Genomic DNA, 14,584 nt, shown 5'->3' on the forward strand with positions numbered 1-14,584 from the left:
GAATGAGTGGCCTCTACATGCTATCAGGTGAGTTTTTCATTCGAGTGCTTAGCCCGAACCTAATAGCAGCCTGCGGTCGGTCGACGTCGATTCATGTCGGACTTTGTGGCCTTGCTGCATGCTTTCATGCGCATATCGCTCCACTATGAAGACTGTGAATAGTTTTTTCACAACAACGCGGCTTCCTGTTCCACCTTTTACCATCATAGATCCGAAACATTAACGACTTCTCGTATCCCCGCGGATGCATGACTAAGTCATGACCAACAAGGATGACATCCTCGTTAACGGCAGCAAACGGTGACGATAGATCGCGAACATCGCAACAAGACTAGAAATCCGTCGAGTTCTCGCAACTTCGTCAATGCGCGCACAAGTCCATGAAGACAACAACAACTTCACTATTAGAGACGACACATTATGACAATGAAGTATCACAGAAGGCTCGTCGTATACTAATGAACAACTCTCAAAGGTAGCCGAAAAGTCCTGCGGGGTATCACTGGTGAACAACAAACAACAAGTAAACGAGGGGTCCAACAGAAAGGACAGGACATGATCGTCCACTACGCCAAACGTTCGTTACATCCACAAAGGATCTTACGCGGGGAAGAATGTCTCCGAGCCCAGATTTTCGCAAAGGACCATGGCATGCATCGTCTCTGCACGCTTACAAAAAGAGGGCTGACATGCCAGCAATACCGCATGTCACAATGACACCGAGGACACCCTGCGCAGATAACGTGCCAAAAGTGCGAGGAGCAGCACTCTTCGACGACGCAGCGGCCGATACAGCGGAGCCGGACGCGCTCGCAGACCCAGAGGCAGCGGATCCGCTGGCAGCAGACCCGGAAGCCGAAGACGAGGCGGAGGCTGCAGCGCTAGACGGAGTGACGGATGGAGCGGCGGCAGCTATGATCAATCACGCCCTATATGAGCTGTGCATCATTCCAGATCAGCAAGACGTTATACTTACTGCCCGGCGCCTTGACGGAGAAGAACCCGCTTGTCGCATACACTTCGCTCAGGTTGGCGGGATTCACGAACTGAATTTGGTAGTCGCTGCCCACCACGAGAGTCACATTCGTCCTGTTGTGGGAAAAAGAAGTACGTAAAAATCATGCAACGCACATAGCATCGGGCATATGCAAGCTCACACGGTGAACGACTGCCGACATGGCATGCCTTAGATCAGAATATTCAAGTGGAAGTAAACATCTCAGACGAACCTGCGTCGAGACGTTGACGTAGGTGGCAATGGTGAAGTTTCCGTCCAGCGTGGTGTTGGCCACGTTGACGACGTTGATGTCAATCGGGTTGGGGTCACCACTGCTATAGTCCCATGTGACCGTGTTGCTCGTGTCCTGCACCCTATTGCCCAAGGTCAAATTGTCTCAATCCTGTGCATCATATGAGAGCAGGATATAAATTCAACGCACCAGTACTCAGAAGGAGAAGGCGCGAGAATGGTGATCTCGGCTATGGACACGTGTTGCCATTCAGATCGCGCAAACGATCACCATGCGACGCCACACTCACCGAACGCGGCGACCGGGAGGAGAGCGAGTGCAGCGAGAGCGAAGCGCATGGTCGATGAGGGCGGTTGGGAGGGCAGCGTTGCAGCGAGGGCAGAGGGAAGATGGTGGTCGAAGGGAAAGAAGCGGACTACACACTCCGACGAGGCTGACAGGAACAACAGGCGGGTTCACTGCATGCTCGACGTTCCCATCACGTGCTCGCGGCATCCTTGTCCTCCATCAATTCGTAAATATTCTACCGACGTTGTGGTCCTTCGCGCACGGTCCATCATGCATCATCATGCACCTCTTGCGCAAAGCGCCTTGCACATTGCGAATTTGCTTCGAGTTAGCTGGACGGGAGGAGATGCTTTGGGCATGTTACAGTACGCATATTCATCATTCTTCACGTTGACAACACTGACAGGTCAATAATCAACGATGAGCTCCAGAGTGACGTTACACGATGACAGCAAAAGATGTTGCCAGGTTTGGCTACTTCCTTACCGCTGTAAGCCACTGTGGTCATGTCGGCATTCTCCGCCTACAAGCGCTCCAAACCATAGAGTCATTGCATACTTTCGCGGAACACATGTTCTTCATGCACCGACAATTGAGCTGAACGAATTCCACGTTTGCTGCAAAAGCCGTCGGAAACTTAGTCCACCGCAAACCAGCCCTGCAGAGATCAGGTACCTGCCCTGCAGGAGCTCTGCGTGTACTAATCGGCCTGGACCGCATCATGAACGTATCATATCCTCGTGGCAAACAATCTGCTGCAGTGATCTGAAAACAAGCATGCTGAAGAAGAGCATTCGGAGCCGCTTTACCACCGACGATATAGCACACGTGCGAAGTCACCCTGGGCCTCCCCTCAAAGCCTCACGCGCATTCATGACGACTGGCGTGCTGTTTCCTCATGGGCGTAACGTAAATCCATACACATGCTCACAGGGCAATCATCGCGAGCGCTCCGACCTCACAACGAGGCTTCAATGTGGCCTCTTTAGCGCTATCATGTCTGACGCTTTAGAATCGTTCGTCTACTATTGTGCAGTGAACGCAACCTTATGCATCTTGCAGACCAACAGAGGAACTAACCGCTCGGCGATCCAGCGACTGACCAGAAGCACCTGCTCGAGATGCATGGAAAGTCACTGGAAGCACCTTTATGCTGTGTCCAGCTGTCGAAGGCACGTTGTTACGCATACTGATGTGATAGAGCGGGCGAAAGGAAGGAGTCGACTGGTTCAACCTTTTTCAAGAATGCTGCATCACGGGTTTTGCGGTCCGTTCATTCTGAAGAACATTGTGACGGGTTATCGATAGTTTGCCTGACTAATTTACGTTAGCAGAAACTCCGCGACCAACTACCTCCGCACATTTCTCCGCCTTTCGACATCGTGGTTTTGTGCTGCCTACATCCGGCACCGAAAGCTCCTATACGACGTTCGCCGCAGATATCAAATTCCTGCAGTACGCCGTGACACACACATACCCTTTCATCTGCATTCAGTCATTGGAAACGTTTCCGCTCCCTACCAAGCTCTCGTCCTTTCGCTATCGCAACGGTGGGGATTTCCGGCCCGATGATGACAACAGCTGACACCGCGGCGCAAGAACATGGGGCATGCTGGAACCGATGCCTCTTCGAAACGCAGAATCTATCAGGCTCTCCGGCCAATCACTGACGTCAAGTTCACCTCGCAGGCTTTCAAGGCAGGGAGTTTTCCTTAGCCATGGAATAGTCCAGGTTCTGGCTACGCTCTACAGATGCTCTGAAATCATCTCCGCCATCACGAGGCATTTTGGCTTGCACCCAGCTCGGACATAAATAGGCGGGTTCAGTGCAGGCCCTCGGCTGTCCCCCTTCGTATCCTCTGACTCGGTCGTTGTCTATCTGGAACTCGTCAAAGATGGAGACTCCCAGGTCCGAGAAGACGGAAGTCGAGATCGCTCAGAAGGACATAGAGGAGATGGCTATTCGGCGTGACACCTTCAACGAGAAGGACCCTGGTACCTTCTCGTCGTCGTATTCGACGCCAGATGATGAGGTGGCGGTGGAAGACGACTTCCCCGATGGCGGACGTGGCTGGTTGGTAGTTTCCGGTTGCTTCATTTTCGCAGCCACTACACTTGGCTGGACGTAGGTGATCATCTTGTATGCCATCCATAGCGCATAGTTTGATTTCGAACTCCTCATCGCGTTGTGAATGCCTCTCGCCACTTGCTCTGGGGGTGACTAGTCTCGTAAGCATTGCGGACGACGTTCCCGACCCTCCAGCTCCTCCATCTTCTGCATACTTATGCCATGTCAGGCATGGGGCGTTGTGCAGACTTATTATCAAGAACATCTATTTCCCAATGCATCCGGGACCATTCTGAGTTTGCTGGGTAGCACGTCCGGGATGGTACGTTGTGATCGTGTCTTGAATTGCTTGTTTCTCACCTGGAAATCCTGGTGCTCAGGTAATGACATTAGGTAGCATGGTGACAGGAAAGATTGGGGACCGATAGTGAGCATCACGTTATCTTGCGATTGAATAGTAACTAACCAGGCACTCGGCAGCGGATACAAGGCAGGCTTATTCAAAGCAGCTCGATGTTTTCGTATTGACATTGCGTGACTTTCCAGCCATTCCTGGCGCTGGGTGCGATGTTCTGGCTGGCCGGGATGCTGGGTTCTGCGTTCTGCACACAACTTTGGCACTTCTTCATTACTCAGGTGTGAAGTCCATTATATGCGCCCTTTTTTCTGATAGGAGCCCCTTGGTAGGGTATACTGCAAGGGATCTCGAATGCGTTCGTATTCCCACTAGTGGTTCGTTTTCGTCCGAAGTGCATTTTCATGATTCGTAGGTTAACGGATGTCCACATCTTAGGTCGCATTGCCAGCACAATGGTTCTACAAGTATAGAGCCTTCGCAATCGGCGTGGTTGTCGCTGGCTGTTCGCTAGGTGTGTGAGACCGTCCGATATGCTCAGACAAACCATAACGTATTCCCCTCGGCAGGTGGTGCGATCGCGACACTAATGATGTACAAAATGCTAGCGACGCTCGGTTACAAGAAGACTTTCGCGATATATAGTGGCATTGATGCGGCTTGCTTCATTCTCGCATTGATACTCATCAAGGAGCGGAGAGCGCCGTCGACACGGAAGAAGATTATCTGGTTCGATCTAGCATTTTTCAAAGACCCAGTGTTCTGGAGTCTCGGCTGGGGCTTCCTCTTCACCGTCTTGTGCGTAATTGATGTCCTTCATGTCATGCATTGATTCATGTCAGTCTTGCCACAGTGGATACTTGACTCCGGTATTCTTCTTACCAACGTATACAATTGAAATGGTTCCCGGAACGACCGATTTCGTCAGTTTCATTCGTTCTCTCCGAGTCCACGAGATGTGCCGTACCCACACTCACTATATCATCAGCTTTCCGCTCTGCCACTCACGCTGCTCAACTTCTCCGCCGCCGCTGGCCGCGCGTCAGTCGGCTTCATCGCCGACCGCATGGGCCCCGTCAACGCGCTCCTCATTGGCATCCTCGTCTCGGGCCTCACTCAAATCCTCCTCTGGAATTTTGTGACTACCTATGCCGGCATCGTACGCAAGGCCTCTCCCGAGCCCCTTACTCCTGGTAGCTGTCACGTCTGCTCACTAGTGTTGCCTTCTGCGCTGCTAGATAGCATTTGGCATCCTCTACGGCTTCTTCTGTGGATGCTTCATCTCGCTGTCGCCCGCTGTTGCGGCCCAGCTGTATGGCTCCGACCGGCTTGCAGGGCTGTCGGGCCTGCTGCTCTTCTTCAACCTGCCAGGTAATGACAACTTCTGGGATCCTGACGTTCGTTGTTGTACTGATCAGTCGCATCCTGCTAGGTAATGCTGCTGGAGCCCCAATTGGCGGGGCGATCTACAGCGCCAGCGGTGGCAACTGGCATGCCGTAGCAAGCTATTCCGGTGCGATGCAGATTGTTGGCGTTACCCTACTACTGTATGGTATGTATTTTTACGTTTCGACGTCTGATTGTATTGACGCCGCCCGTGCCAACAGCTCGATTCAAGAAGCAGCCTAAAATGATCGCCGTATTCTGATTATATACAGCACGAGCAGGGAAAGCCTATCGATTCAGCAACGTACTCTATGATAGAGTCAAAGAATTAGACTAGACATACCTTGCTTTGGCATCATATATGCGCACACATAGAATGGTATGCAACATCAGCGCGACTTACGTACCTGTTCCCGTCACGCCAACCACGGATATTCCGGATTGTATGTGATTATATATCTAATGAATACACAACATTTTGTCCATCATAAGCAAACCTGCGGGAAAGCGTCGCTACGAGCACTACCAGAACATACCCATACGTATAGATAAGCGCATCATAATGATGCGCGGTCGCGATTCTGCCCTTCGCTATCCCGCCGCAGCATTGGGCTCGCGAGCCCCCGCTCTGTCCGACTCTGGTCCATCACGCCCGGTGTCAGCGCCCGCGCCTCATCATGATTCACGTTCGCAGCACGGGTGGCGGCTGTGGTGAGATCGACCTCGGTCCCGTCGTCTCCCTCATCATCCGAGCCAGCAGGGCTGCCGATCCGGCTCCCGCTGGCGGTGCCCACCCCCGACGCCCGCCGTGCTTTCCGCGCATGGAACGTCCGACTTGCAGTGGCGTTTGAGAAGAGCGGCAGCAGGTATCGCTCGTCCAGTTGCTGGAACCATTTGCCTTCTTCCGTTCCCTCTGTCGACGGGCCAGCGAGGTTATCTCGCGACTTCCGACGGCCACCCGGCGAGGCGGACCCGTTGACGGGCGCCGTAGCCAGAGGCAGCACCTCGCCGTCAGAATCGAACGAGTCGGTCGATGCCGCGGAAAACATCGGATGGGCGCTGTTCATCAGCGGCACATTCTGCAGCTGATGGTTGTACATCCGCGGGCTGTCTTCGTACGTCATTCTGCCAGGTGCACTGCGGGGATATCCTGCAGCCTGTTGTGATGCAAACACACCGCCCTCGTCTTCGAGCAACGCATTCCAACGCGTGCTCCGCCTGTTATACCAGCCTGGCCTGCCGATGGGAATTTCCTCGTCGTCATCACTAGTGGCTGTCTCATCCTCCACTCCAGTACGGATTCCTAACACTTCGAGCATCCTCGCCGTAGTACCACCGAACACGACGACAGTCAACACCACCACCACGAGCACAGTGGTCCGCAGCGTCTGCGCACTGTCGCCCTTGAATCCGGCCGCGAGCGCTACGCCGACGGCCCCGCGTAAGCCTGCCCAGAAGAGCATCATCTGATACGAGTGTGGCAGCTCTTCCTGGCGCTGGCCTCGTGCGTGTCTGTGGAAGAAGTTGATCGCCTCGGACAGAGGGAAGACAGCAGCATAGCGAGTGAACACCACCGCTACTGTAGTGATTGTGATGAAGAGCGGCTTGAAATAGCTCGTGACCTTTTCAGAAGAAGGCGGGCTGGTGAAGAGTGACAAGCCGAGGTAGATGAAGATGAAATTCTCCGACAACTGCGCAAGTGTCGAGAAGATGTACTTCGTTGCACGCTGCGTGCGCCGTGACATGGTGTGGTATGCATAATGCTTAAGCGTGATGCCGCAGAAGAGCAGAGAGACGATGCCGGACATCGACAGACCGTTAGAGAAGAAGTAGCACGTGTAGGCGGATAGAGCGACCAAACATGTCTCGATGGAAGGGTAGAGCGCCAGCGAAGAGTGCTTCAGGATGAGCGACATGGCGAGCCCAAAAACGACGCCAAGGGCCATCGATACGCTGAAAGACAGCAGGAAGATCCCAGTTCCGTGGAATAGCGATGAAACGTAGATCTCCGTGCCGTGGAATTGCGTGAGCGTTCTAGGAATATCTCGTGAGAGTCGTTGTGCATGGGATACAGAAACAACGCTTACTCATACATAACGATACTGACCGCATCGTTTAACAAACTTTCACCAAAGATGACTGTGTACAGCTTGGGGTCAACTTTGTACTGATTGAATATGGCCAAGATCGTGACAGGGTCTGTGGCGGATAGCGTAGATCCAAAGATGAGGCATTCTATGAGAGTCACCTCCAGAGACTCCAAACCGAGGAAGGAATAGATGTATACCAACACCCTGCTCTGCATGTGGTGAGCTCGCAGCCTCGATATATGCACTGGAGCGGTGGAACGCACCCTACGCCGACGGCAGATATGAACGTTCCGAGGAATGCGAAGGTAAGGATAGAGCCAAAATTGCGGAAGAAATTCTCCTACGGAGAGTACAGTATCAGTATCATTCATGAGACTGTGAAAGCCGCACTGACCTGCTTGAGCTCATAGCCTGAGTTGAGGATGATCGGCGGGAGCAGTAGATTGAAGAATAATGTATGTTTAAACGTCTACGTGTACGTGAAGGTCATGAACGTCCCTGGCTGTATGCGTTGGGAGTCGACACTCACTAGCATCTCTCGTATCATAGTCCCAGGAGCCAGTCGGACCACTAACCCGACGAACATTCCGCCTATGATAGCGACAAGAGTCTCGTGTATGGCTCGTATTCGCTTGATCTGCAGGTAGTATGATGTCCATAGCGACATAATAAGGAGGCCACAGACAAGGAAGAGCGACCATGATGAGTAGTATTCTTCCTCCTCAGGGACTGGGGTCAGCGTAGGAGTAGGCACCGCCACCGTCGACGTCGTCGTAGCAAGGAGACTTGAAGACATTCCAGCCCAAGTAAATAAATGCAGAAAGTCACGAAAACAAGTCGCGGAAAACGCTGAAACAGATACGCTATTGGAGACCTAGTTGTAAGCGGTGCTGGGATGCAAGACGGCGCAGTGAGCGCTTCGGGATGCGCGAATACGGAGCCACGTGGCTTCACAGCGGAAGGTAGCGCGCGTGATGACGACTGCCACAATACATTTCACAAGCAACGGCCACTGCCAGGAATTGTGCACCCTTGTCTCACTCTGAGTGGCGGCCTAGATAGTCCTCGCGCTAGGGTGTATCAACACGGTCCACACAGGCCGCATATAGATTGGACTGGGACAGAGAATCCTCCGAGGTATCGAGAATTATACACAGGGGGTGATGGGTAGAGCGAGAGACGAGTATCAAGTATACATGAGGTGCGAATGCAACAACTATGTTGCCAACAGTCCATCGGTGGAAGGCGGCATATGCCATCTTCAAGTTCCCATTCATGATTTCGAGGTTTAGAAGTAGCGTTTCGGTCATCGCGCTGTTGACATAATAGCATCGGTACTATCTGCAGCATGTCACGGTATGAGATGGTGTCATCCAATTCAACTAGCATGATTACTCACTTGTTGCACCAAAACCTGCTTCTGACGATAACACCGACAGATCCATAGTAAGAATCAGCACAACTAGAGCTATCTCCACGAGAGCGACGACAATCGTCACTGAAACGACTGTCCAGCCTGCTGTGATGAACGGCCGTCCGAAAACCCGTTTCCCGCTTTGCCCAACGGTGGGCTTTGCATGCTCCCACGTCCGCCCCTGATGTTTGTCGGCAAAGTCATGCCGTGACTGTCGGTGTCGGAAGTATGCAATAACAAAGAGAAGGGCTGCGAGGATGCAGTAGACAAGCCCGACTATGATATGAGCAGATGTTCACGAAGACGAGAGACCGTGAGCACGATCATATCCCGAGAGCAGAAAACAATGCTCACTTCGTGCGAACCGATCATCAAATAGTCGTAGGATTGTCAAGGCGTAGCCAAGGTCGCTCAATGCGCCTCGTGCATATGCACCATCAAATGTCCTCTGGCGAGCACGGAGTTCAACTGTGTTATACTATGTCAGCCTCTCAAATGCTACTAACTTGCAACGTAGCCACTCACGAAGCTCATTCAAGTCTTCAGGATAGAAGGAGTCCGAGCGATGTCCTCTGTCGCGGAATGTCAACAACGCTACCGATCCGGCCAATCTCCACCATGTCCAACACACACACCTGTAGAACCTCCTCCGCGCAGTTTCCGTGTCTTGTTCTGATTTCTCTCCACGCATCTTCATCACGTTACGTGGCATTATCATTGCTCGCGATTTCCAGCCGACAGAATCGACAACGAGATGACAAGACACATTGGGAAGCAGCGGGATGGTATTCGGAATTGATAGCCATGTGTAGCCACCGTTTCCGGTGGCGGGAACTCCAGCCTGGGGTCCCAGCGATGTGGCGTGTGAATTCATGCGCGACCCACGTGATCGCGTTTATTGAATCGCACACTTTGACCCGACCGTACTGCGCAGGTTTGCCGCTTGACTTCAAGTACTTAGCTTCCTCGACTCCAAGCTGAGATTTCTATAGAGACTCAAACATGGTATTCAAGTATCGGGATGGAATCGCTTGTTTCTCCCGGAAGTTGAGCGCGTACCGTTCTGAAATTTGACATAACATTCGGTGCGACGTGACGACCACGCGAGAAGACTAATACTTGGCCGCAAGGTCTTGAAAACAGATAGACGATAGCGCATGACGCGGATCGCAATTGCATTCATCACCTTGTCTCCGCTCGTTGGGAGGGCAAGGCGCGCCCCAGTTAACCGCGCAACGCTCAAGGGGGAGGCGGTACAACATTAGCAGAATGGGAACAATCCAGGACGCTTTCTATTAGTTGCCCATTTTAAGTTGCGGGCAATATTCGGAGATACCCGATGCCTCCATCAAAGACTCGGTGAGCCGTGAATGACGTCTTTACAACGCAGGTACTAATCGATAGCGCACTCCAATGCTTAATTACATGTAACTACACCGTCGAGTGCTGCAGTCTGCGAAGAGTGCGACACTAGAATGTTGCTATGGTGGATCCATCGAGACTGATAGAAGGATCTCTCACTTCGTAGCCTACCAGCAACTATCGTGAACGCGCTCTAATCGAACTCTTCTTGCGGTCCGCGCTTGATGACACGCATCTGTTCGGACTCTGACATCGATATGTTGTGAGATGTACAGGTCTGCGTAGGGACACCCAGACACAATCTCTATAACTTGGACGCAGCGCAGTCAGGGTCTCCATCGACATCCTGCAAGCGAGCGATCATCGACCATCGATCAGTACGGGAGCATCGACTCATGGATACTGAGCGTATGCACAAGTCAGAGGATAGAGTACGCGTCAGTGGGTGTGCAAGGTTGGGCCGTAGTATCACCACCATTCACGACACCGTGGCAAAGCGGCGCAGATATTGAATGAAATGATTCCGTGAAAATGGATGGTTGTCAGAAACCATCGCGCTCGCCGGAATATGCGATGTGGGTTCATCGGATTTGTCATGACAGCGATGGTCGGCCAGTATACGGACACACGTTCATGGAGTGCGCTTTAGATCTGTTAGAGAAAGGATATTAGCGGCCCAGGACAAACAACGAGCCGGGGCTGAACGTACCAACCGCATTGATTAGAAGATGTCTAGAGTTGCGATGGAAAGCGTCCTGCTTCGAACGTCCAAACCCTACCCTGGTCCGACGTCTTGGCGCATAGCGCGATTCGGGCCGAGTTTATCAACGTGCATCACCGCACAGCACTAAGTAAATCCGAGTAAATCTGCCACGACCTCGCATTCGGGCGGTCGCTCGATCAGCGCTTCAGCCGTTGTATAGTCTGCCTCGTTGCAAGGCGGGCGGTTTCAGCGCGGACGCGAGCAGGTAACGACCAGCGGCTACGGTTGGCGAGCGCGGCCAGGTCAGATCAAGGCCGATAGAGGACTGATTGAGGCAGATAAGGGAGATAACCCCGGGGTCCTATTGACGTGATGCCCATTGTCGTGACTGAGAGTATAACAGTCCAGGGATGAGGGGTGAGTGCAAGGAGTGCAAGATTTGAGATTCTACTAGGTAGCTAGGCAGCGACAGTGTATTCTTATAGCAAACCTTGCTTAAGATCCCTGTAATGATAATGATGACTGAGTTCTCAGCAAGTTTATCACTGTGCCTGAATATCTGATGCCATACAGCATGCACTAGCATTTCTACAGGTGCAATAGCATTATCATCTGCAATGACATTGCATCTTGTCCTTCGAGCAGATGGTAGTCTTCAGCTACAAGTGTTACAGTCTCGGAATCATCTCAGATATGTGTTGATAGTAAATATCATTGTATAAGTCATTGGACTGTTTCTATGAGCATCTGCATGCAAAGATGCTGACTTTGAGAACTACTTCAGTTCTTACTGGCAGGTATCCCTGGTCCTTCTATCATGGGTACAATGCCATCTTATTGAAAGCTGCACATGCAGCATAATTTCAGGACAGTTAATTGACCGGGCCATGGGGCATCCATGCCCCGGTCCTAAAGAGGGAATGATTACGTAATTAACTGTTTTACATGTCACGTTAGTCACGCCAAATGACGTAAGCGGTCGCAAAAACGACCCCGGCAACGACGCGCGGTGCCAGCAACAGCCTTGGGTTGACCTGGCCGCGCACGCCAACCGTACAGCGGCATACTTTGACATCGGCTGCGCTCCAGCCACGATATCGTATTACTGAAACTGGTTCAACTTGCAATCTTAAAAAGCCTGGTCTAACTGTCGCCCGTGTCACTCCTTTTCCCGCGCGACGATGGGGCAAGCGCATGATGTCGACCCCCTCGCTGCCGCCATTGCACCGCCGCCCGACGAGACACCGGCCGCCCGCGAGGCGCGATTGCAAGCAGAGGCAGAGGCTAAAAGAATCAGCGAGAGCATCGACGAGCAGCTGAAGACGGAGAAGGCAGCGTTGAAGAAGAAGAAGCCGATCAAGGTGCTGTTGCTAGGCCAGAGCGAGAGCGGTCAGTCCAGATGATGTGCCGGTGGAGGTGCCGTACATTGACCTTTGCCGCAGGCAAGTCGACAACCCTCAAAAGTGAGCGCAGGAGCAGCACCCTCGTATGATTCAAATTGACGCTGATGGCGATCTTGCAGACTTCCAGCTGACATACTCGCCAAAGGCATGGGCTGAAGAGCGCGAATCATGGCGAACGGTCATCCAGCTCAATCTCGTGCGCAACATGAACACCATCCTCGATCTTCTCGCGGAGGAAATGACCGCCGCTACACAACTCCATGTATCTAGTGCTTCCGACTCGAGCGACGATGAGGAGGCGCCGATCGCACCGCCATCGCGCTCGGACGGCCCGCTGAGGTTCACCGATCAGCATGCGTTGCTCAAGCTGCGTCTTGCACCCTTGCACGGTCTCCAGAAGGACCTCGAGGCCCGCCTGGGCATCGCTTCGCATGAAGAGAAGGAGAACATCGCTGCCGATGGCTATTACCTCGGGAGATGGGGTATCCACGTATCGCGTCCGCAGGAGGCATTCATCCGCTCGCATCATGCATGGAAGAGCCAGGTAATGGCGCCGCTGACCGGGTCATCACAGCGGTACAGAGAGATGAAGGCGCGAGAGGCGACGGAGATTATCGCGGGATGTGCGGAAGACATGCGAGCTATCTGGGAGGATAGTATTATCCAGCAGATGTTGCGAAAGAGGAAGCTCAGGATGGAGGCCACGTCCGGTTTGTGAGTGATTTGTATCGATGTATGCGCCTTGGTCCTCATCGGCTCCTGCTCAGCTTTCTTAACGATGTGGAGCGCATCGCTGCCAGAGACTACGAGCCTTCTGATGATGACGTCGTGCGCGCGAGGTTGCGGACATTGGGCGTGCAGGAGTACAAGATCAAATTCGAGAAAGGTGTGTGCTGGTGATGTGCGCATATATGCAGTCCATGTTCTAATATCATCCAATGCAGGCCCTGCTGCAGGCTCCGAATGGTGTCTCTATGACGTTGGAGGGTCCAGAACACAGGTACTTCTCAGCGCAGATCGCAAACCCTCTTACATCTAATACGCACACGCAGCGTGCCGCATGGTTTCCTTATTTCGACGACTGCGATGCAATCATCTTCCTCGCGCCTGTCAACTGCTTTGATGAGCGACTCGCGGAAGATCGCAAGGTCAATCGCCTAGAAGATAGCTACCTCTGGTGGAAGCTCGTGTGTTCTTCGAAGCTGCTCGCGCGGACCGAGATCATCCTTTTCTTGAACAAGTGCGACTTGCTGGACCAGAAGCTGCAAAGCGGCGTGCTCGTCAAGGAACATGTGCGCAGCTTCGGTGATAGGCCCAATGACGTTGATACAGTCAGTAAATGTGTGCATACTCTCCCTGCTATGGCCATCAGTCTGTCCTGATATGTTCGATCGTCCTATGCTGGCAGACTTCGCCTTGCATTTCAAGGACATCATGAAACGCAATTCTCTCCAAACCCGTCAATTCCGGGTTTATTACACTTCCGTAATTGTGAGCAGCCTACTCGCCAGCTTTATTTGAACACATACTCACAGTGGTGGCACAGGATACCAAAGCTACCGCTGTAACTCTGAGCATTGGTGAGTTCTATAATCACCCGTCAGGCTGCAACTCTTCGCTCCGGTCCGCCGTGCCATCGACAGCCGTTTGACACGTCACCTTTTTAGTCGAAGAAAGTATTCTTCAGGCCCATCTCCGCTCTATCGATCTGATCTAGATGTCTATCTTTCTTGCCCTCGTTTTTCCACATTTGCGCCTCGAAATCCTACCACGCATCTCTCTGTTGATAATTCTTTCCACTCTCATTGCTTTTGTGACTTGTTGCTCACTGTATTGTAGTCGAAGAGGCAATCCTTCGTGCCCATCTTGTAGCAGCGGATCTAGCTTAACTTATCCGTCTATCTGGTGCGTTTTTTGCATTGTCATCGCATCGCCGGCCGTACGATTGACTGACGTGGCTTCTCGTAGTACCTCGCCCGTTGCTCTGTGCTGTTTGCCATCTGTGTTGTCCGTGTCTTATCTGGAGGATTATCTATGCTTGTCGAATGTATCTGGTGCTCTAGAATGTACATGTAGTCCTCGCAATCCGTAATAAGACTGTTGCCCTACGTTTCATTATTCTGAACGATGTACACGCGAGACAGGTTGTCTGGCGAACAGTCATTGTAAGGTCGCACGCTCAACAAGAGGAATCCATCAATTGATCGAAATTCGCCTCCTTGAGGTCAAGTCCTGCCGATCTCACAATCTCCGCTAACTTCAGTC

General features: G+C 52.4%; 5 protein-coding genes across 5 annotated transcripts; 2 read left to right on the top strand and 3 right to left on the bottom strand.

The window, feature by feature from the left end:
• Positions 1 to 209: 209 nt before the first annotated feature.
• On the bottom strand, positions 210 to 1,944 carry LAESUDRAFT_684045 (uncharacterized protein). Its single transcript, XM_040905843.1, has 6 exons — positions 1,540 to 1,944; positions 1,440 to 1,479; positions 1,230 to 1,371; positions 1,158 to 1,168; positions 977 to 1,089; positions 210 to 912 (listed from the first exon to the last, which is right to left on the bottom strand). Exons 1-6 carry the CDS (start codon positions 1,586 to 1,588, stop codon positions 671 to 673), a joined length of 597 nt encoding a protein of 198 aa, XP_040760995.1. The 5' UTR covers positions 1,589 to 1,944; the 3' UTR covers positions 210 to 670.
• A 1,489-nt stretch (positions 1,945 to 3,433) lies between these two features.
• LAESUDRAFT_762043 (MFS general substrate transporter) lies at positions 3,434 to 5,609 on the top strand (the record flags this gene model as incomplete). The annotated part of the gene is made up of 10 exons (XM_040913019.1): positions 3,434 to 3,616; positions 4,153 to 4,242; positions 4,294 to 4,338; positions 4,400 to 4,475; positions 4,531 to 4,759; positions 4,815 to 4,884; positions 4,950 to 5,120; positions 5,200 to 5,332; positions 5,394 to 5,513; positions 5,569 to 5,609. The coding sequence occupies 10 exons, from the start codon at positions 3,434 to 3,436 to the stop codon at positions 5,607 to 5,609; spliced, it is 1,158 nt and encodes a 385-aa protein (XP_040760996.1).
• Positions 5,610 to 5,904: 295 nt separating this feature from the next.
• Positions 5,905 to 8,233, bottom strand: LAESUDRAFT_660066 (sodium/hydrogen exchanger; the record flags this gene model as incomplete). The annotated part of the gene is made up of 5 exons (XM_040904848.1): positions 5,905 to 7,381; positions 7,435 to 7,641; positions 7,701 to 7,777; positions 7,832 to 7,906; positions 7,967 to 8,233. 5 exons carry the CDS (start codon positions 8,231 to 8,233, stop codon positions 5,905 to 5,907), a joined length of 2,103 nt encoding a protein of 700 aa, XP_040760997.1.
• Positions 8,234 to 8,510: 277 nt separating this feature from the next.
• Positions 8,511 to 9,644, bottom strand: LAESUDRAFT_704843 (uncharacterized protein). The gene is made up of 5 exons (XM_040906563.1): positions 9,487 to 9,644; positions 9,377 to 9,423; positions 9,206 to 9,319; positions 8,837 to 9,127; positions 8,511 to 8,778 (listed from the first exon to the last, which is right to left on the bottom strand). The coding sequence occupies exons 1-5, from the start codon at positions 9,567 to 9,569 to the stop codon at positions 8,744 to 8,746; spliced, it is 570 nt and encodes a 189-aa protein (XP_040760998.1). The 5' UTR covers positions 9,570 to 9,644; the 3' UTR covers positions 8,511 to 8,743.
• A 2,297-nt stretch (positions 9,645 to 11,941) lies between these two features.
• LAESUDRAFT_729297 (G-protein alpha subunit) lies at positions 11,942 to 14,427 on the top strand. Its single transcript, XM_040909609.1, has 10 exons — positions 11,942 to 12,305; positions 12,359 to 12,379; positions 12,439 to 13,033; positions 13,087 to 13,205; positions 13,264 to 13,319; positions 13,372 to 13,660; positions 13,728 to 13,810; positions 13,866 to 13,899; positions 14,159 to 14,224; positions 14,288 to 14,427. Exons 1-9 carry the CDS (start codon positions 12,098 to 12,100, stop codon positions 14,206 to 14,208), a joined length of 1,455 nt encoding a protein of 484 aa, XP_040760999.1. The 5' UTR covers positions 11,942 to 12,097; the 3' UTR covers positions 14,209 to 14,224; positions 14,288 to 14,427.
• Positions 14,428 to 14,584: the final 157 nt, after the last annotated feature.

Source organism: Laetiporus sulphureus, assembly GCF_001632365.1.
Source record: "Laetiporus sulphureus 93-53 unplaced genomic scaffold LAESUscaffold_41, whole genome shotgun sequence".
NCBI lineage: Eukaryota > Fungi > Basidiomycota > Agaricomycetes > Polyporales > Laetiporaceae > Laetiporus > Laetiporus sulphureus.

What these genes read in the sequence shown, in the direction of transcription:
- LAESUDRAFT_729297 (XM_040909609.1), top strand. Translation starts at nt 12,098, where the DNA reads ATGGGGCAAGCGCATGATGTCGACCCCCTCGCTGCCGCCATTGCACCG. An exon ending in GCTAGGCCAGAGCGAGAGCG is followed by an intron (nt 12,306 to 12,358) that starts GTCAGTCCAGAT and finishes CCTTTGCCGCAG; the next exon opens with GCAAGTCGACAACCCTCAAA. An exon ending in TTTATTACACTTCCGTAATT is followed by an intron (nt 13,811 to 13,865) that starts GTGAGCAGCCTA and finishes GTGGTGGCACAG; the next exon opens with GATACCAAAGCTACCGCTGT.
- LAESUDRAFT_684045 (XM_040905843.1), bottom strand. Translation starts at nt 1,588, where the DNA reads ATGCGCTTCGCTCTCGCTGCACTCGCTCTCCTCCCGGTCGCCGCGTTC. An exon ending in CCTCCCGGTCGCCGCGTTCG is followed by an intron (nt 1,480 to 1,539) that starts GTGAGTGTGGCG and finishes ACGTGTCCATAG; the next exon opens with CCGAGATCACCATTCTCGCG. An exon ending in CTCCGTCAAGGCGCCGGGCA is followed by an intron (nt 913 to 976) that starts GTAAGTATAACG and finishes GATTGATCATAG; the next exon opens with CTGCCGCCGCTCCATCCGTC.
- LAESUDRAFT_704843 (XM_040906563.1), bottom strand. Translation starts at nt 9,569, where the DNA reads ATGATAATGCCACGTAACGTGATGAAGATGCGTGGAGAGAAATCAGAA. An exon ending in GCGCGGAGGAGGTTCTACAG is followed by an intron (nt 9,424 to 9,486) that starts GTGTGTGTGTTG and finishes ATTCCGCGACAG; the next exon opens with AGGACATCGCTCGGACTCCT. An exon ending in TGAAGACTTGAATGAGCTTC is followed by an intron (nt 9,320 to 9,376) that starts GTGAGTGGCTAC and finishes AGTATAACACAG; the next exon opens with TTGAACTCCGTGCTCGCCAG.